The sequence below is a fragment of the Pinus tabuliformis genome, chromosome 3_2, assembly GCF_031772625.1.
Source record: "Pinus tabuliformis cultivar Carrire ecotype Pingquan chromosome 3_2, CPIR1, whole genome shotgun sequence".
Classification (NCBI taxonomy): domain Eukaryota; kingdom Viridiplantae; phylum Streptophyta; class Pinopsida; order Pinales; family Pinaceae; genus Pinus; species Pinus tabuliformis.
In genome coordinates, this window is record NC_142302.1 from 702,408,130 (window position 1) to 702,429,680 (window position 21,551).

The window sequence follows — 21,551 nt, forward strand, 5'->3', positions numbered from 1 at the left end:
ATGCTAGCGGGAAAGGTCTGACACATCAAAATCTTAATTTTCAATTTTTGATAAATCCTAACAGGAAAGCTGAGACAATACATCATTAATAATATATAGTGTATAAAGGATGGCTGTGCCATTAATAATTTAATTAGATCAATCTTATCCAACTCTAGGTGAAGAGTCCTCTTAGAACAGTATGACACATAGACTATAGCATGTTCTCAAACAATGTACAATATTCATTACCATTGTCATTAGATGGGAATTTTTAGATTTTAAGGCAAATTTCAAGGAAGATGACAGGTTGATCATGATATACAGTTCAATTATCCAAATAATGAACATGTAGACCCATTTTTGTACATGTAGATAGACATACTTTACAGCATCATATCAATAGAGCGATCAGTGATGAGACACTCAATTTTGTATTGACAGTTATCTGTTTTTTATAAAGCATGATGTGTCATGTTCTCAGTCTTTAAATTTATAAATTATCTAATGATTTCAGTTCTAATGTTGTGATTCATGAACAGTTTTGGTTTCTAACTTTGAATAGTTTGTAAAATTGAAAAAAAAAATGTTATTGTATTTTTTGTACTTGGTGTTTCCCCATCGTATCTGGATCCTGGTTTTTCAAAAATATGGTGGATCCGCATCCGGATCAGTATCCAATTCTGTTCTCTGGTAACTTACTTAACAACATTAAAAAATAACTTTGATTGATGAAAAGCATTTGCATATCTCAATCGAAAAATAAGTTTGCTGCATTCAATTCTGAGTGATGTTACGAGAAAATGTCGTGTTAAAAACATTAACCAGAAATCACTTCATAAAACATACCTGGTCATGAACTATAGGAGCATCTTTGGAATCTAATTTGACAGCACGAACAAGATTGACCACCATAGGAGGTGCTGCAGATCCCAGCACAGTGCTAATCATAACCTATATCAGGGAATCAGCTCAAACATTACTAATCTTGTTTCACCAACCATTGATTTCACAGTAAAAAAAAGATACTAAGTTTGACTTTAAGGTAAAAATTTGCATGTTTATGCATAGGGCAATATCCAAATTGTATTCCAATAGTAGAAATTATATGTACATAACATTATTGCAAAAGAATGTCCTGAGAAAAATGAATTGTCAAGTATAATAAAAGATACATGTTTATCTAAAAATATATCAAAACATAATTGATTCTAAGATTGAATGGATGAATAATCTTTTTCTTCAATTCGTTTGCTGATTAATAGCATATTTGCCAAAGAAGAATCATAAATTCCTGGGAGACTACCTGCACTTCAGATATAATATCATAATGTTGATTTAATAATTGTAATGATTAGCATCCAATCAAAAATTTCAGACACTATTATTAATTAACTTTTTCAATAAATGTTAGTAAATCAAATTTAACCACAAACTTGGTGGTAAGTAGAAAAAGTGTCTAAGAAATATATATGAGAGGTATGAAAACCTTGGCAGGAAGCAATGGGGATTGTGGTCCTTGGCATTACCTCCCTATAACTGCTCGCCTATTGTAATTCTGCTTACTTTTGATCAAACAATTGTCAACTTCTGTTCATGTTAAGTTCTCTTCCACATCAATAAAATGGATGTGCAAAGGCTAGAAATCTTCTTATCTTAACCTCTGACTTGACATTATATAAATTCAGATCACATGTTTAGGCTAAGCAAAAATCATCTGCATATGATTAGCACTGTCAGAGGTCAGAAGGTTTTGACCCATGGATTCTTTGAATGGGTGCAATCTTTTAGGGATAAGTTTTCAACAAACAGAGAACCACCGAGAAGTAAATAGTTTGGATCTTTTCTCTACCATTCTCTATAGATTTTTAGCATTTATGCTACTTGTGCCATCAAAGAGTATAGATTTTGTGGCATTTACGCTACATGTGCCATCAAAGAGTGTATGCCTGAGTCTTCTTTTGAGCCAACACTACAAAGGCACCACATCTATCAAGTGCGAGGAAGACATCACTTATGTGGTATCAAAATCATACCGTACAAAAATCAGCATCACTTTTTGTTCTGCCAAGCATGCCCACAAGATCATCTAGGGAGTGAAGCACGACCCGCATAAGACCCGCGAGTACCCACGGATCTGCACAGGTCTTATACTGGGCCAGGGCACCTGCATAGAACCCGTGGATAAGACCCGGACCCGACGGGTTGAGCATTAAACCTGGCTACCCATATACAACCAGCAGATAGCTTATTAGACCATCATCGGACCCATATAGGACCTGTCGAGCCTCAAAAGGCACAAATTCTTCAGAAATTTTGATTTTTTTTTACTTTTTTGGAAATGAGACGGAGGGAAAGGGAAATTGGAGGGGGAAATGCTTTATAAGCACCTCTCCCTTCCATTTCTCATTCACTTGTCATTTGAGTGTTTGGCTAATTATATGAGTGTTGAGCAGTGAAGCTAAAAGAGGCTGAAGGAGCTCTTGGAGGAGGCTAAAGGAGGCTTCACCGGATCAAACTCAACTTCAGGTAGGCTTCATGAACCTTGTTTGAATGTTTTCCATGTATTCAATTTTGTTTTTATTTTTTATTTTTTTTATGTTTGCAATATATATATATATATATATATATATATATATATATATATATATATATCTTTGGGCCTGCCTGTGGCTGAATTTCTCAGCCACACAATGGCCCTGTGTAGCTGAGAAACTCAGCCACGGGGCCAAAAAAATTGGAAAATTAAAAAAAAAAAATCAAAACCAAAAAAATTACATTTTTTTTCTTCTAGATTTTGTCACCATGCCACCAAAGGGTTCTAGACAGTCTCATGATCCGGCATCGGCACATGGTCAACGAATCATTGCCAGTAATGACTGCCATATCAAGTGAAATTATTGCAATGTCACAATCCATGCAGGCATAAATAGGCTGAAATACCACCTACCAAAAATCCCTGGGAATGGTATGGCATGTTGTCAAAGTTGCCCTGATGAAGTCACTACTGAAATGGCAGTTGCTTTGGAATCCATTAAAGAAAAAAGTTCTAAGAGGGCAAGAAGGAAGGATGAGATTGTTGGGATAGGTAGATCTTCATCTCAGAGTGAAACACAGTTTCAAAGTCCAGGTATTGGTAACTCCTCTTCAAGTGTTGTGGCAAATAGGTCTTCTTTCTTCAGTCCTCGTACAACTCCAAGATCTCAACCAACCTTGGAAAGTTTTAATGAAAAGAAGAGTAAGGAGGCAGATATGGCAGTGAGGAGGTTTTGGTACCATAACAGTCTTCAATTCAACTATGCAAAGCCTTATTTTTATCAGCCCACGGTGGATGCCATTGCAAGTGTTGACCCTGGATACAAAGCCCCATTTTATAATGCACTTAGGGGAAAAGAGCTAGATGAGGAGCTTGAGTGTGTCAAGGAGCAATTGGAAAGCATTAAAAGCTCACGGAAATTTACAAGTTTTACAATTATGTCTCATGGGTGGAAAGATCAGAGGGGTAGAACAATAATAAATTTTGTTGTAGCTTGCCCTAAAGGAACCATGTTCCTAAAATCCATTCATGCATCTGCAAATGTAAAAGATGCACATTTGATTTTTTCATTGTTGGCTGATATGGTAGAGGAAGTTGGGGTTGCAAATGTTGTCCAAGTAATCACGGACAATGCAGCAAATTATGTGGCAGCTGGAAGGTTGCTTTGTGCCAAATATCCCACCATTTTTTGGACTCCATGTGCTGCCCATTGCAAGACTTGATGCTAGAGGACATTGGGAAGTTGGAGTTATGATGGAGAGAAACCTGCAATGGGATATATTTACGAGGGCATGGATAGGGCCAAAGAGGCCATTAAGACTTTCTATAAGGGAAATGAATCTAAATATATCCCTATATGGCAAATTATTGATTCCAGGTGGGACATGCAACTACATTCACCATTGCATGCAGCAAGAGCATATCTCAATCCGAGCTTATTCTATAATGAGGGGTCTAGCATTCAAAGAGATCCCGAGGTGATGAGAGGTGTCATGATATGCATTGAGAAGATGTTCCCGGATCAAGATATTCAAGACAAAATCAACATACAACAAGATATGTACAAGGAAGCATTTGGCATGTTTGGATTCAGCTCAAGCCAACGTCTCAAGGACAAAAAAATGCCTTGTAAGTGCAAATTGTTAGAACTTAGCTTGTAATTTTATTAGTTCTCTTTTATATGTTTGGCATTGCAAACTGATAATATTTGTTGTTATTTTTTCATTGTTGGCTGATATGGTAGAGGAAGTTGGGGTTGCAAATGTTGTCCAAGTAATCACGGACAATGCAGCAAATTATGTGGCAGCTGGAAGGTTGCTTTGTGCCAAATATCCCACCATTTTTTGGACTCCATGTGCTGCCCATTGCAAGACTTGATGCTAGAGGACATTGGGAAGTTGGAGTGGGTGCAAGATGTTGTGCAAAAATGCAAGCAAATTACCAAGTATATTTATAATAATGCTTGAGTGTTGAAACTTATGAAGAAATTCACATAGGATGAGCTTAGTCACCCAGTTGTCACATGGTTTGCTACAAACTTTCTTTCCCTCCAAAGCCTTTTTTATGAGTACCATGCTTTGAGAAGAATGTTTTGTAGCCAGCCATGGGTATTTTGGAAAGATAGCACAAAACCAGAAGCATTGTTTGTGAAAGCATTTGTCTTTGGTGATAGTTTGTGGGACAAAGTCACTGAGATTGTCAGCTTCACTGAGCCCCTTGTGAAAGTCTTGAGATTGATGGATGGAGAGAAACCTGCAATGGGATATATTTACGAGGGCATGGATAGGGCCAAAGAGGCCATTAAGACTTTCTATAAGGGAAATGAATCTAAATATATCCCTATATGGCAAATTATTGATTCCAGGTGGGACATGCAACTACATTCACCATTGCATGCAGCAAGAGCATATCTCAATCCGAGCTTATTCTATAATGAGGGGTCTAGCATTCAAAGAGATCCCGAGGTGATGAGAGGTGTCATGATATGCATTGAGAAGATGTTCCCGGATCAAGATATTCAAGACAAAATCAACATACAACAAGATATGTACAAGGAAACATTTGGCATGTTTGGATTCAGCTCAAGCCAACGTCTCAAGGACAAAAAAATGCCTTGTAAGTGCAAATTGTTAGAACTTAGCTTGTAATTTTATTAGTTCTCTTTTATATGTTTGGCATTGCAAACTGATAATATTTGTTGTTATTTTTTTACAGCTCATCGATGGATAGATTGTGGCGTTGAGGCACCACAATTACAAGAATTTGCCATCAGAGTTCTGAGTCAACCCTGCAGTGCTTCTTCTTGTGAGCGCAATTGGTTAGTGTTTCAGCACATCCACAGCAAAAAGAGAAACAAGTTGGAGCATGAGAGGTTGGAGAAGTTGGGTTTCATCTACTACAACCTTAGAATGCTCACAGAACAAGTGCAACCAAAGGATACAGATCCAATTTTATTGGATACTATTGATTTAGAGTCTAAGTTGGCCCCTGATCTAAGTTGGCTTGATGAAGAGACTGAGGATCTCCCTAAATGGAGACTCCAAATAGACTTGCCTCACAGTTGCTTCAGCCTTCCGATGTTACCACTAGCTCCACGAGGGCTTATTGTAGGTGTGGTCATCCATGAGCGATGAGACTCAAGATTGTTATGAGAATCATTTATCATTTATGACATATGTATTTGAATTTTGAGCTTGCTGACATTTTTTATTTTAATTATAGAATCATGAGTCCTTTTCTTATTCAGTATCTAAATGTTTTGCCTACAAAAATCGAATATGTAATGTTGTACTTTTAAATATATGAGATAATGTTATGAATTATTGCATATATTGTGGTTTTTATAACTTATAAGGATTGGAATTGTCATTAGTTTCTTTTTTGTGCTTAAAATTTACCATATTTAAAAAAAATGTACTTGGACGAGTCTTATAGAGTCTTATAAGGGTCGTCCCCGAGTCTTACATGAGTCGACGAGTTAATGTCGTGACAAGTCTTATACAAGTACGAGTCGTGCAACATTGATCTAGGGTATCCGTAAGATTATGCTCTTGACAGTCTAACAAGAACTCAAATTTGAACAAGTTCCAGAATCTCACAACTCCCTTGGTCACTCTAAAATTTAAATATGAAACAAATATAAAATATGTTGCTCAGAGTTTACAAGCATTTTAACAAGGACATGGGATGCCTTGATTTCTGACAAGCAAACTTGCAAAATCATCAAGGGTACCAATAAACTTATGCCCCTGATTGGCTGACACAAATTCAAATGGACCAAGTTCTAGTATACCAATCTCCTGCTTTGTTCACCCTAAATATGAAATAGCTAATTACCCTGCGCAAAGTTTACAAAGAATTTGACAAGCCACAAGGAATACCACCAACATGTCAATTGCAGTGCACCATCAATTTACTACTCTACTGGCTTTTGCCTAACTGACCATTCTACTAGAAATCATTTCTAGACAACAATGAGATGTAACCACCAATTCAAAAGTTCTATCAAAAAGACCACATTCAGCCTGTATCCTCACCAAGAGTCTGTATATGTTTGTTCTACAAATGACTGGTACATGGTTCATGCCCATTGATTATCTGGAACTTGAGAACATTACAGTTAAAAAATATTATCCACTTCCCTGAATCACCAAGAGACAATCTTGATGTCAAGGTATCACCAAGTGCAAATCCTGCCCAAGCATGTGTTGAAGATGGCCTCCAAGACTAAACAAGCCACAATTTAAATTGTTGGACATGGTTCCCTGCATTTCTTCTTTGGAAACTTGTACATGTTTTGTGAAACTTAGTTAAAAATATAGCCAGCAAGAATTTCAAGCCCTATGTGCCCTCAGACAAAAAGAAAATATTAATTAGTGCAAACTTGCAATGAAGAAAACTGTCTACATGGGCTTCATTGTTGATAAGCATGGTGACCATATTAATATGACCAAGACTAATGCCCTTGAGATTGGTCCAAATCCAAGAATATCATTGTACTCTTTAGTTTCTTGCACTTTGAAAATATTATCATTGACATATACTCTGCTTCTCCCATATTAGGTGGGATTTTAACAGAGACCACAAATGAAGTACAAACAATGTAATCTACTGAAAAAACAAGCAACAATGTGCACTCAATATGCTTAAGTAGTACCTCTACCATGCACCAATGTTGCCACCAATGAATCTCCACTAACCCTTTGAATTAAACACAACTGCCTTCAAATTATCTATGGGAGTTATTCAAACACAATGTGGGCACCCATAAATACTTTTCAAACACTGTCAATTCTTCAATGCAGCACTATAGCTATGTGTGACAGACGTATACAACTACACAAGTGGTTGCACAGTAGAGATTTTGCATTCTTCACAAAGAAATAGTGACTCTCTCTAATTACATACCCTTACAAGTAATGCAACACCATGCTTCGCCAAGATTTTGAGGATGCAAAACTGAAAGGCAATGGTGATGAATTACATGGATGGGATAAGAGATACGGCATACCACTCCCCGCAAATCTTAAGGGGCTACATAGAAGATACATAAATATATAAATCCATTAAAATATTATAATAATAATAATAATAATAATCAATGATTAATATTACTCATCATAAATATACATAGTATAACACCCAATTAGACAATTTCAAATAAGTAAATCATTAATTTTTTCAGTAGTAATCAAAAAGAAAATGACATTAAAAAAACTGTTGCGCTGCCCATACAAACCCCACAAGCTCAAATTGGTTCCTAGGAAAAAGAAGACACAAGGTTGTTGAACTTCAGTCTGTAGTGACAAAGGTGATGGGTGACAGAAAGCCTAGATCCAAAAGATTGGTGTGTCAACCAACCCTTGTAGGCCTAAACAAAATCTGCATACAAGTAGGTGAGATTCAATAGAGCTTCAAGCCATCACATCTCCTCCAAGGGGGTTTTGACCATGACAAGAAGTACCAACATCCCATGTATAACTAGTAGATATAAGCATAATAAATAATCTCCAAGAATGAGATGAATCCTCTCTAATAAACTCGGGCTAAGGACCCCCATCAAATGATACCATGAAATCACCTCCATGATGCAAAGGCCAAAGACTAGCATGACTAGTCAAATGCAGCACAACAAAATAAATGGAATATATGAATGCATTCTCAATAAATCAATGAATGGCATGCTATGTATTCTTCAAAATACTTGAGACAGGCAATTAGCTAGGACCCGTGGGTTCATTTAAACTTTAATGCAAGTCCACATCCCACGTTTAGTTGGAAAATTACTATGAAATTGCTCCATAAGCCAAGCAATGAATTCAAACAATAAAAACGAGAGTTTGTAGCTTTCTATCTTCATGAAACACATGGGAAAGACCCATATGGTGTAAACTCGACTTCATGTAATGAAGGTGGCTCCATTAACATACTACAGCCAACTCCATACCACGTCTTCTTATGCTATCAATCATGTAAAAAAATTGAGGAATGAATAGAATAAGGGGTGGAACCATTACATTGCACAGTCACTCAACAGCTTAAGGAATATAATGACAGCCCCCATCCATTGGTTAATCCACACAAACAAATGACCCACGGCTTCATGGAAGGAGGTGGCTAGATAACATGATGAATGTGCACATTGACCTCTATATACTAATGCGACCCCTCCAATAACTAAAACATAAGCCTAGCTCCATACAGTTTTTGAAGACTATGTGATTGACATCCCACAAATTTATGACCAAGGTCGCTCCATATAATAATTGATAAACAAGTGTGTTCAACCCACCCCCCCCCCACACATGGTATGTTCACTAAGGTGTATGGTGTGTGGGTGGCCCCATCAACATGTACTAAAATAATAATAAATGTGAACTTGTGTGCCCAATGTGATGTTATCTCCATGTGTACCCTAGTTAAGGTAGCGCTCCATCAAAAGATTGGCAAACAAGTTATTACAAGGATGTAGTAATGAAAGGAGTGACCCCATCATTGAAATAATAGTATAGTCAGCCTCCAAAAGAACATTGGATAAAAAGGGGGGATGGCCCACTAGCACATAACTCAATAATAAATTTCCTCCACGTGTGCCAATAAGGTTATACTCCATAAACATTTTGTACCATGGTAATGTTAGTGGTATCTCCTAGTACAAGTTTACAACCCACCATAAACCAAAGTCATAATAAAAAAGATTTAAGAGTGTTAGACCAAGCTAAACCATACACAACATCCAACAATGATATACCAGAGCACCATAGAGCATCTCACCGCCATCAAACAACGCATCTCTGAAACCAAAAACTTCTAACACCAAAGATCCATCAATTAAAGATATATAGACATGAAGAAAGAACCATGCCATGACAACTCATCCCAAAGGACCAATGGATCTCTTTACATCCTACCCACCAACTCAAGAAAGCAAAGCATCATCTCCAAGAAAAATTGAAGGTGTATACCGCCAATTCATCAAAACCTTCACAGGTATCATGCTGCAAATCATATCTTATAATGAAAATCACAAACATTACCCTCAATCAATACGAAGGGGTAGCACACCCTAAAGTTAATTTTTTTCAGAATTGTATTGTGCAATATTTGATCGGAACTTCTTCAATTACACTTCTCAGTATACCTTTGGAAATAAGTCAAATTAAAATTTGGATATTTTGATTCGGATGAAAACTGTATCTGGTGTTTTATTTTAGAATTCAAGGCTGTAAAGATTGATTTCTTTTAAATAATTCTAAAAAAAGACTGTTTCAATACAGCAAACAGACTGTTATGTTTTTTGAGCCCTTAAAGGCAGTCTAATCTGCATTCTGATTTCACACTTGAAATATCCAATGTAAAGGTTTTTTTTCTTGGAGAAAATGTTGATTGTTGCATGCAACGATTACTTTGATTAGGGTGACAATAAGCTAACACTTGAACTTCCTTCTGATATATTAAAATTGGAAACTTATTCTTCAATATTCCCTGATTTCTTGAGTTTATAAATGATCGATAAATTTTCACTGGTTACACTCAGGTTTACATCTTTGGTTTCATCTGTGAGAGTTCCCCCTATCTACCATGTGTACCCTGGCTTTTGCAAGAGCAATTGATACCAATGATTCAGTTGGTGTTTCTTTATCAAGTCTTGGAATAGATATGCCTTCTCTCTTTCATGCACTTTTATTTCTGATTTCCTCTTCAATTTTTGAGCTATGCAATATTCTTCCTTGCCAGAAGGTATTCCCAACCATGTCTGATTATAGCTGTGATGCCTACTGATTCTTATCTAACACCACAGGTTTTCTTTTTCAAATTTGCAGCAGATTGTTTGTTGACAATAATTCAAACAAAAAAAATAGGCCAAAACCTGGAAAATTTTGGTTCAACCACAGGTTGAAAACAGAGATGGCCATTGGCTGGGCTCAAACAAGCTCTGATACCACTGTTACAAGCAATCATGTTTGATAACTATAAAAACAACCAATCCAAATAGGAGAGAAAAAGTAATTCCATACGTACAAAATAATATATATTTGAATAACTTGAGTAATTATGATTTGCAAACCTCTCATGACAATATAAGTACCGTTGATTGGTTATACCTCTCTGGTGATTTATTATTATTATTTAATATTATTATTATTGGGTATTGGTAAATAATAATCTGTGACGGATTCATAAGGTCGGAAAAACACCTCGTGTGACAGTATAAATATCGTCAATTAGTCAATATATCATTAACGCCCTGTCGTGAGTTTATTGTTATCATTGTTGTTGATGCAATGTATCAATATATTCATGTACACTATTGTTGAAAATGTAGCGTGGAAAGTTCATGAGATAGGCTTCAGTTGTTGAACATGTAGTATTGGAGCTTCAGCTATGTGGAGTCATCTTCAGTTTGACTACAGGATGAGGTGGCAGTTGCAAGTTCAGTTAGAACAAGCTAAGTCTTCAGTGTTGATTAACAGAGAACGAGTTGAGACTTCAGTGTTGATTGAAGAGAGAACGAGTAGAACTCTCAGTTAACTCACAATCACAACTTGAACTTCTAAACTGAGCTAGCCCTTCTTGCATGCTCAAATTCTATCTGTAAAGAGAAGGACGAAGGCACAAGATCGATCCTTATTTTGAGATCATTCTTTGTGTGTGGAGTGTGTATTCTTGAGGAGCAAGTGCGCACAGATTTAGGAGCTGATTTGCACTAGGAAATAGGGCATCTTGTGCGCTAGGAAATAGGGCCACAAGTGTGCTAAGAAATAGGAGCCTTGTGCGCTAGGAAATAGGAGAAGTGCGCAAGAAAATAGGGGCTGCAGTGCACAAGAAAATAGGAGCAGGAATCAGAGATTCTCAGGGCAAGTCAAAGCAATTCAGCAGGAGAACAAGTGTGTTCTCAGAGACAGATTGCTGGCTGCAGTAAGCAGCGTGAATTGTAATAGATTCAATTGCTCAAGAACAATCAATAAAATACCACCACAAAGAAAGCAGGTTTTCCTATTTGGGTTTCCTGGGCAAACAAGCATGTTAATTTATGTGCATGTGTTTTTATCTCTAGTGTTTTTCCGCTGCTTATAAATTGTTAAGAAACTATGTATCTCGGTGAAAGTAAATTTGATTTCAGTTCTGTTTCCTTGTTTTCAGTAATTCATCTAAGTAGTTGCTGAGTTTCAAAGAAAATTAACAAATATAACTTCAGTTTAAAGATTTCCTATTTGTTTAATAGTAATAGTTATTCATCATCACTTATGTGAATAGATAAATGCATGTTTTTCTCACACAAACAATCTCACATTCTTCTATAAGTAAAATTATCTTCAAGATTTGGATGCCCCCCAACTAATCATGAGTTGAAGCACTAAACAAGTCAAAACTATATGCGACTGTACAACTACAGGATAAGACTACAAATGTTTAATTAAGCATAATGAGTGAACTCCAGACAATCTAGATGGTGTCATGCAATCAATATATGACCCAAGGTTGCTCCCAAATCTATGTTTATTCAATATAGTCTCTTCAAGGGACTTCAGTCAAACCTCTGCACCCTAAGCGTCATCAAGAAGACTATGCAAATATTGCTATACACTTTGCGCTCTCCTTGGTGGCCACAATTCATGGAAAATGGGTTGTCTTAATTTCAGTTTAAGCAACCTCCAGCTAGATGGAAGCCTATAGCCGGGGACTGATACCATTCATATGCTTAATTGAGAAGAGGAATGATCTCCATACAATCTAGATCAAATGCAATCCTCTTGTAAAGTTTAGTGGTCAAACATAGACTTTATAAGAATCACCTAGGGGTAGCTTATATTTATTATGCTTGGTCATGCAAACATCGCCATTTCACTCTAGACCTGCCCTACCACAACTCAGGAAATTAGGGTTTTCTTTATCTAGGAGGTAACTTAGAATGGGAGATGATTCATTTTTTATTATGAATGACAATCAGGAAAAAAGAGACTTGTTTTTGTTTTAGTTGAATCTGGAAATCCCAATAATATTAATGATCTACTGAAGCACTGCATAAAATTTAGGATACCTCAATATTTACCAAAACAGACATTTCAATTTTCAACTATTCTGCAAACATTTCAGCTTAGATAGTACAAATGTACCATTAAGCATGATCGGTTACAAATAGATTAAAGTCAGTTTATGGTTCTTGTTAACAGCAGTTGATAAAGCTATAAGATATCAAACTAGGTTCAATACCTCTTCCAATGATGGTTAAATGTTAACACTGTCAAAATAAACAGAAAAGACATTTAAGAATACATGTCAATAGATTGCAGAGCACAATAAGCAATTCCCAATTTCATTAATGAAACACTGTTGCTAACATGAATCTTAAAAAAACAACTAGCGTGATATAATAATTCATTAAATAAAGAGTTATGGCCATAGACTTCACCTTCAAGTGCTCCCTTGATGTCAATGAAAGTACAGTAGCAGGGATTGATAGGACCAGAGGAATAGTAATGCTGAGGAAAACAAATCAACAACAAATTTGAATTTCAACTTATTAGCATAGCAACATCACCACACAGCTACTTTATTCAAACATTAAACACAGCTGAACTTAAACATATAAATCAGAGTTTCACTCGGAAGAGTTTTATGATCCAAAAATACTAGAGTTGACCACATCCAAAACAGACAAAGAATCCAACGCACCACCAGCATTAGAAAAAATACTACAGGAGAGGGATCAAATACATAACAGAAAAGAAGATGCCACGTGAAGAAATTTACCATACTGCAAGCACAAATATTATCTAGCATACTACCAAAACTGGGAAAGGAAACCTGAAGGAATTTGCGGATGAATATATTATTAGAAGGGAGGAGTTGCAAAGAAAAATTCAGCATTGGAAACTCTTTAGTCCTTGAAAAGGAAGTCATTGTATTTGTCCTTTGGAGAGATGCTGCCCGCTTAAATGTCGTTAGTGTAAATATGAGCAAAAATTTACAACAATCCAAAGTACAAATCATAGCTTTTTCCAATGTTGAAAAAACAAACTCTTTTAATCCAAAGTAAACCCTGTATTGATACCTGGATCACAAAAGAGAACAAGAAGAGGAAGAGGGGCCTAAATTACATCTGAATGAGAAGAAGATCCCACGGCCTTGTCAGTCAAACTAAAGCCCCAAATGGAGGACCTAGTGATGTCATCTGATGTGGGATAAGAGAACCAGGCTGGACTATATGGGGAAGGCCAGATACTCCCTGTTGAAGCTCTCCTAGCATCTAAGGTTGGTGGATGCCTGTTGAAAGAGAGAAACTAATTGGTGTGATTGTGTATGTTTTACAAAACAAAACATGTGATGACAAAATGAAATATTTCCCAGGCAAAAACCGTCTTACACACCCCAAGTTATTCTTACATTAACATCTACTTCACACACTGTTCTTGAGAATTCTAGTTAAGGTTTGGGTATTTAGTAGTGGCCTCCTGATGTTTGCTAGGTTCTATTGGCACCATAGATCCCTTGGATGGCAACGAGAATTATCTAACACTGTTGACGATATCGATGTCGATAGTCCTGAAGTTTATTGGTCTTGGGCTTCCTTGTAATTCTTTCTGGTACTTCAACAGTCTCTTTCCCCTTCATAACTGAGCTTCCTCCCATTAATTATTTGTTCCTCATCTTACCTAGCCTAGCGAGTTCATGTCAGATACCTAATCTTTCAGAGTATAATACTGTAGATAGTTAATCTAGGAGAATGAAGAGTCATCTAGTTGAATAGGAACAACGATCCAACCTGTGGAAATATTAAACCAAACGTCATCACTGTGTATATATTTGACTCTATTTAATAAAAAGTGCAATGTGTGGATTTATTCATCTCTGGCCTGTTAGTTCACTCAACAAGTCCTTCATTTTCCAGCTCAACTTCAACTCAAGGCACTCCTTATCCTTTTCAATCAATGCATCTTAAAGTTCTTATTATATCATACTGTGCTCCTGAATCCATATCATCCAAAAACCCATGGTAGTAATGTGGCCCAGCTATCAAGAAAACTAGGAGAAGTTCAATGGAATCAAATCTAAGGTTTTCCTTCATTAATCAGAAATTGCCAGAATAGTCACTTGTTCCTGTCATCTATTTATATGCTTGCTTCCACGCATAAAAGTATTTGGGTTTTACCTTCTTTTTTTATTGAAAAGGAAAATAAAAAGGAGCAATTGAGGCTTGAGCTTCCAACACCTTCTCAAAAGTCAAACTGCTCCCTTCCACCATCTCAGAATGTCCATTGCCAATACAATCAAGATCCATGTAATAGCATATGGGCATCAATTTAGATTCCATCCAAGTGTTCCCCAGTACCATTGCCAATGCAATCAAGATCATTGTAATAGCATATCGGTATCTTTTGAGATTCCATCCAAGTGTTCCCCAGTATAGGACACAGGTCATCACCCCCCTATGGAGTACCTTTGTCATCCCTTTACAATTCACTAATGTGGTATACTCCATTATGTTGGAAAATATGGTAGCCATGGTTGGTATTTTCTTTTTTGAAAAAAAAATGGAAATTTGATTTTTTAATTTTGCCTTCAAAAATTAATAGGTCGGCTGGGCCCCTAAAAAGCACCCATTCAACCCCACATGAAGGCTATATAAACGAGATCATTATCCTCATTTGGACACACATTTTTAGACTATGCATCTCTGATCCAGCGAAATTACAGGAGGGTCAAACTTTTAGGAGGCCGAAATGTAATATTCCTAAATAACAGTGATAACAGTGATAAAATACCCACATGCAACCAAAAAACCAGAAACAAAACAGAAATATCAGCACAACCATGATTTACTCCAAGTTGAGCCATTTTATTATATGTAATGGTAGGAGTACAATGGGTAGGAACGAGTGCATCTGGGCTTGCCAAAGACATGCTGGACAAACCCCAAGGGAGAAAGCAAGATGCCCAAATGCTGGAAAATGACTCATCCTCTATGCTTTACGCTGCCTAGAAAATATGCACTGCTGGCCAGAATTAAGTTCCTGTTTGAGGCCCCTAGACTGCTCCAAAATTTCTGCCAAATTAATATTGGCTTCTCCTCTATAAACCCAGAAAAACACGAGAAGGGTTGGGTCTAATTCCAACATTCCGAATTTGCCCCAATTTCCTTGTGCTCCTCCAACTGCTGGGTAATTCGACCCACCTGACAATATCACCACTCAGCCCCTACAAAAATGATGATAAATGCCAGCAAACTTCCTCCGGATGCCCCAACAAATCCCAACTCCCTCCAGCTCTCCAAATATGCAACCACCCAACTCCCACATATAGCCAGAAATAGCCTCTGCGCGGACCCACGCAGTTCCTGAGATAGTAAGAAGGCTACAGCAAAAACTCCAGAGAAATGTGCCCCACCAGCACTCCAAATCTTAGGCAAAAATTGGCCCAGTTCTCTCCAGAAAGCCCAACAAATATGCTGCTCCACAACCAGCTCTCCCAGGGAGTGCATCTTCCCTTTTCTGCACCCAGTCTGATGCAATAATCCCACGAATTGCCTAAGCAAGCCACTGGAACAGGTCCACCACGTAGTCTAGATCTCCTCCTTAGGCTGGCACTCGAAGTCCACCAAAGGTAGGTTGAGATTCTCGCATGAAAATCTCGTGTGCTGAATAGCACTTGCAGACCTGGCTCAACAGCTCAAGGGTGCTAGTTGAGTGTAAATGTCAAAGGTTCAAAAGCCCCAATGTTACAAATAAAATATATATAAATAATGAAGATAATTGTAATAATGATTAGTTAATTAGTAAATACTAAATAGTACTGAAGAGGCATGTCTAAATGGGACATGACCTTCCATGAAGAGGCACTGCCTAGTATATAAGCAAGCCCCTCATTCTCATTTGTAACACCATTCTTATTCATACTTTTAATATATATATTCTTGTATCTCAATGGAGATTTAAATATTCCAAGTTTTCTAGAGTAGTTAATAGGAAGAATGAACTTTGTTCTCACTTCATTTGGTAACCAGAGCAGTTCGATCTTGTGGCTGCTTCACTGCTACATAGAGGCACGCTCTCTGATCCAAGCCCTTGGCCATCAAATTTTCATCAACATTGTTGCCATCGAGATTGAAGCATTTTTAATTCAAAGGACGTATATGATTTCGATTCACAATGTCTGAAAATATAAATGGTTTTGCTCCATGGTTTAAGGCATCATTACATAACATCGAAAAAATAGTAACTTCCTTTGACTGGGAAGACTTAACTATGTCTCTTTGTTATAGGTATGAATCTGTGATAGATTTCACCATGAGAGACGACCTGTTATACTCGGCAGTAATTACTATATTGAAAATTGTTTATGGACAAACATCTCGACACTACCAAGGACACACCTCATTCCATTATATATAGCTCCATAACTCTACAGTGGTTAGATGGTATACTTTGTGACACTTTATTTAGTGACTTGCACATGTTGATGATCCAGGTTTACAGAAGTAGAGCTTGATGCACTTGAAAATCAAAAGAATGGAAGATTAATTTAATGAAGACACAACTTGTGTACATGTATGCTGGTCACATTGGTCCGAGAGTGGAAGTCGCATATATAGCAAAGGACATACATAACATTGATTTCTTATGATATTGATCTCTAAGCTCGTGTCAAATATTTCTACATTGTTGTGGATTATGAGATCAAGACGTTGTGAAGCATGCCCTTGAAGAATGGTCCTTGCAAAAAGACATAAGGTAAAGTAAAGGCGCAGAGGTATGTACAATTTTGGTTTTTTAAGTTGTTAGGAGCTTAGTTTGCATGATATGAATCTAGGGTTTGTAGATCCTATTTTTTAAGGCTTTTGGTGTCTAGGGTTCATACACCCTTGATAGAACTTGGATTGAAAAAAAATCCTCGAATAGTGAAAACCCTAACCCTAATTAATTGTTCCCTCTCAAAAAACCCTAGCAAGGGTTGAAGTAAAAATGAAACCCAATGCTTGAAAGTCAAATCCCTAGGGCTGGATGTTTCCACTGAAATTCAAGATATTTAGGGTTTGTACCCAAAACCCTAGAAGCACACTTTTGAGAAATCATAAAAACCCTAGATTGTCAGAATTGACATCATGCTCTTGTTTTTGTATATTTTGCTTGGTTGTACTTGTCAATGAAAATTGCAGATACACTATGAAGGAAGCAAGATGATGATGAGCATGATGGAAAGAGGAAATTGTAAGGAACCTGATGTACATGATGTTGAAGCTTCCAAGTTCATTCCATAAACATATTTATTGAAAAATAAAGCAAAACCTTGTTGCAATATGGAGATAAAACATGCAAAGGAATTTAGAGGGAGTTGTCATGATCTGAAAAGATAAGTATTTTTGTGTTTTGTTTTTATTTTTAAATCGTTACTAATGATGTGGACTCTTTGATGATGTGAAAGAATGACTAGACTCAAGAGGACTAACGTTAAGGGGAGCTGAAAAGGATTTAGGTTTGTTGGTGACGTGAATTCATGATGTTGATTCATTGATGATGACAAAGATGATGAGGACTCATTAATGATAATATTAATGATGTGGATTCATGATGATGATGAGAACTCTTTGTTGATTACATGGACCTATTAATGACATGGAATTGCTGATGACATGAACTCGTTGATGATGAATTGGACTAGACTCCTTGATGATGAATTAGACTAGACTCCTTGATGATGATGATAATAACATGGACTCATTGACAACATGGACTCGTTGATTATGTTAATAATGATAATGTGGACTCATTGATGATGTAGACTTCTTGATGATGATGATGATGAAGATATGGAATCAATTGTGATGTAGATTTCTTGATGATGATGATGATGATGATGTAGACTCATTGATGACATAGAGGTGCATTCCTTTATGACATGAACTTCGTAATGATGTGGACTTTTAAATGTTGAGAACTCTTTGATAATGGTATGGACTCCTTAATGATGTAATGAAATTGACTCAGTTTGAGAAGGCTAAGATCAAGAGGTAGGTGACACAATCTCAAAAGATAAGTATTATCTTGATTGTTTCTATTGATTATTTCATTATGAGTCTCTTGGCTTGCTTGGTTGTTCTCTTTCTTCCATAACCTCCTAGTGAAGACTGCAAGTACATAATGAAGACTGCCAAGGTGTAGCAATCATTGGAAATGACATAAGAACAATGTGACAAAAGGACTCGTGATAGGTTGTGTACCTAAGCAGACAAGATCAAGCACATTCTATATAGATGACTAGAAGTTTTGAAGACCGATGTTGATCTAGATATACTAAAGATGAGCCCATGTCTTTTCTGCTATGTAGAGGACATTTGTGTAAGAGGGAGTTGATTTTGAGGCATGAACCTAATGATATCCATGGCACAATGGATTATAGGTCCATCAACATCTCCCTAATGAATGATTTGAAGAAGATCCAAGACTCTAATATTGACATGTTCGTTGATCTATCTGATGATATTTCCACTGAAGTCGCTTATTATTTGCCAGATTTTATTACAATGGTTGTTGATCCTACTTCTATGAGAAGCCATTTATTATTTGTTGGATTCGACTATAGAAACTGATATCGCTTCTATGGTTGCCAATGTTGAATCCTAATATTGTTTGTTGAATCCTAATATTGTTTGTTGATAGTTGCTGATGTTTGCTTCTGAGAGAAGCCCTAGCTAAAGTTGAATGAACAACTAAATGTTGAGATCCACCATGGATACATTTCTGATGTTGAACAGGTTGTTGGTGTGAAGAAATTGGAATGATTGAGGATCCCCTTAAGAGGGAACATTGATTGCATAGCGTCATATTATGGATCGTCTCCTATAGGTTGTGTGCCATGAGACTTTGTGGTTCAGGAGATGTATTGTTGATTCCTCCTGTAATTTGTGTGTCATGAAACCGTGTGGTCCGGGAGATGTATTGTTGATTCCTCATGTAAGTTGTTTGTCGTGAGACTGTGTGGTTCGAGAGATGTATTAATGATTCCTCCTGTAGGCAGGTTGTGTGCCGTGAGACCGTGTGGTCCGAGAGATGTATTATTGGTTCCTCCTGTAGGCTGTGAGCCATGAGACCGTGTGGACCGGGAGATGTATTGTTGATTCCTCTTGTAGGTTGTGTGTTGAGAGTCCTTGTAGTCTGAGAGATGTATTGTTGATTCCTCTTGTAGGCCGTGAGCCTTGAGACGGTGTGGTCCGGGAGATGTATTGTTGATTCCTCTCATAGGCTGTGTGCCATTAGACCATGTGGTCTGGGAGATGTATTGTTGATTCCTCCTGTAAGTTGTGTGTCGTGAGACCATGTGGTTTGGGAGTTGTATTGTTGATTCCTCCTGTAGGTTGGGAGTCATAAGACCGTGTGGCCCGGGAGATGTATTGTTGATCCCTCTTGTAGGTTGTGTGTCGTGAGACCTTGTGATCCGAGAGATGTATTCTTGGTTCCTCCCTTAGGTTGTGCATTGAGTGACCTCTTGGTCGGGGAGATGATTTGAGATGGATGTTACGTATCTTTCCTCATGATGAGACTGATGATCTCTTCCTTAGGTTGTGAGTTATGAGACATGTGATTGGTCGGGAATGTTGGAAAAATGGTAGCCATGGTCCATATTTTCATCTTGAAAAAGAAATGGAAAATTGATTTTTTTTTAATTTTGCCTCCAAAAATTAATAGGTCGGTTGGGCCCCTAAAGGCACCCATTCAACCCCACTTGAAGATTATATAAAGGAGATCATTTCTCTCATTTGGAAACACAATTTCGACCTTCTACATCTCTAATCTAGTGAAATTACAAGAGGGCCGAAATTTTATGAGGTCAAAATTTTAGGAGGTCGCCGAATATCAAGGACTTCGATTTTGACAAGGCACTTCATCATCATTTTGGTTACTTGTTTGGTTTTTATTCTGCTATTGTTATTTATGATGTATAAATGAATCTGGAAACTCTCTCTCTCTCTCTCTCTCTCTCATAAGGAAGAACATTTTTGGGTCTTCCCCTTGTGGGTTTTGCCCTAACTGTGTGCCTAATTTTTGTGCCTCTTGTCTCATTGTTTTACTACTCTTTCATTTTTTCAGTTGATGTTTTTTCTCTATATCACTGCCTAAATAATATTAAATTTAATGTTATGTGAAACTAACATTTAATTGATCATTGAAGTAGTTATCAAGTGAAGAAAAACCTATTTCTAGAAGATCCTATCAAATCAACACATTATTATCTCTTTATTTCATATGGTTGTGCTATAAAATCAACTAACTCCATCTTCAATTTCTAACTTACTCCATGAAATGCTACATGAATCTCCCATGGATCTATTATAATCTTGGATTATATAGAGCTTAGAGAACATAATCCTAAACCATGTTCCCAAACAACAAAAGCAAAAGAGGGGAGCAAGAAAAGGTAATGGGGAGTAAGGCGAGGAAATAAAGGAAGAAGTGAGCAGCAATCCTTCCCAAAAAACTCTGAGGATTCAAGCAATGCAAGAGTATTCTATAATCAAACATTAAAATATATTTTTATATATTAGAAGGCATATATTGTAAAAAATTCTCATTTCCCACCCCGGCTTTCAGTTTCACCTTATTTCTCCAAAATAGTTAAATGCCCATTCCCATATCCATACATTCAACACTGGAAAATAAATTTTAGCTGAAAACACAAATTCTGGAAATTTGACAAAATGATGAAAAATGCAGAAATATAAAAATCAACACATACAAACAACGATTTAACTCATCATTTAAACACAGTGATTTTTGGTCAAGGTGACCCTGGAAAAACCCCATACAACTCTTGAGGAAAACGAGTTCGAGAGCTCTTTCTTATTTCTGGAAAATGGTTTTTACAGTGAGAAATATTCAGCAAAAATCAGCAAGTAAACTTTTACAACTTATCTCGTTTTCCGTGCCTCATAGCCAACTGGAAAAACTTGCAAACAGCAAAATCTGAACAGCAATAAATGTTGTACGTCCTCCTCAATTTCTATGCCAATTTTCAGCCTTAAATTCTATTGTACTGCCTG

At 36.9% G+C, this 21,551-nt stretch overlaps 1 protein-coding gene across 1 annotated transcript in view; it reads right to left on the reverse strand.

Moving 5' to 3' along the window:
- Nucleotides 1-21,551, reverse strand: part of HAP6 (ribophorin II (RPN2) family protein) — a 116,466-nt gene that overhangs the window by 25,878 nt on the left and 69,037 nt on the right. Inside the window, exons 11-12 of the mRNA XM_089416885.1 lie at nt 12,930-12,999; nt 829-933 (exon numbers count right to left, since the gene is read on the reverse strand). Coding sequence (XP_089273011.1) covers nt 829-933; nt 12,930-12,999 — 175 coding nt within the window. The remainder of the gene's footprint in view (nt 1-828; nt 934-12,929; nt 13,000-21,551) is intronic.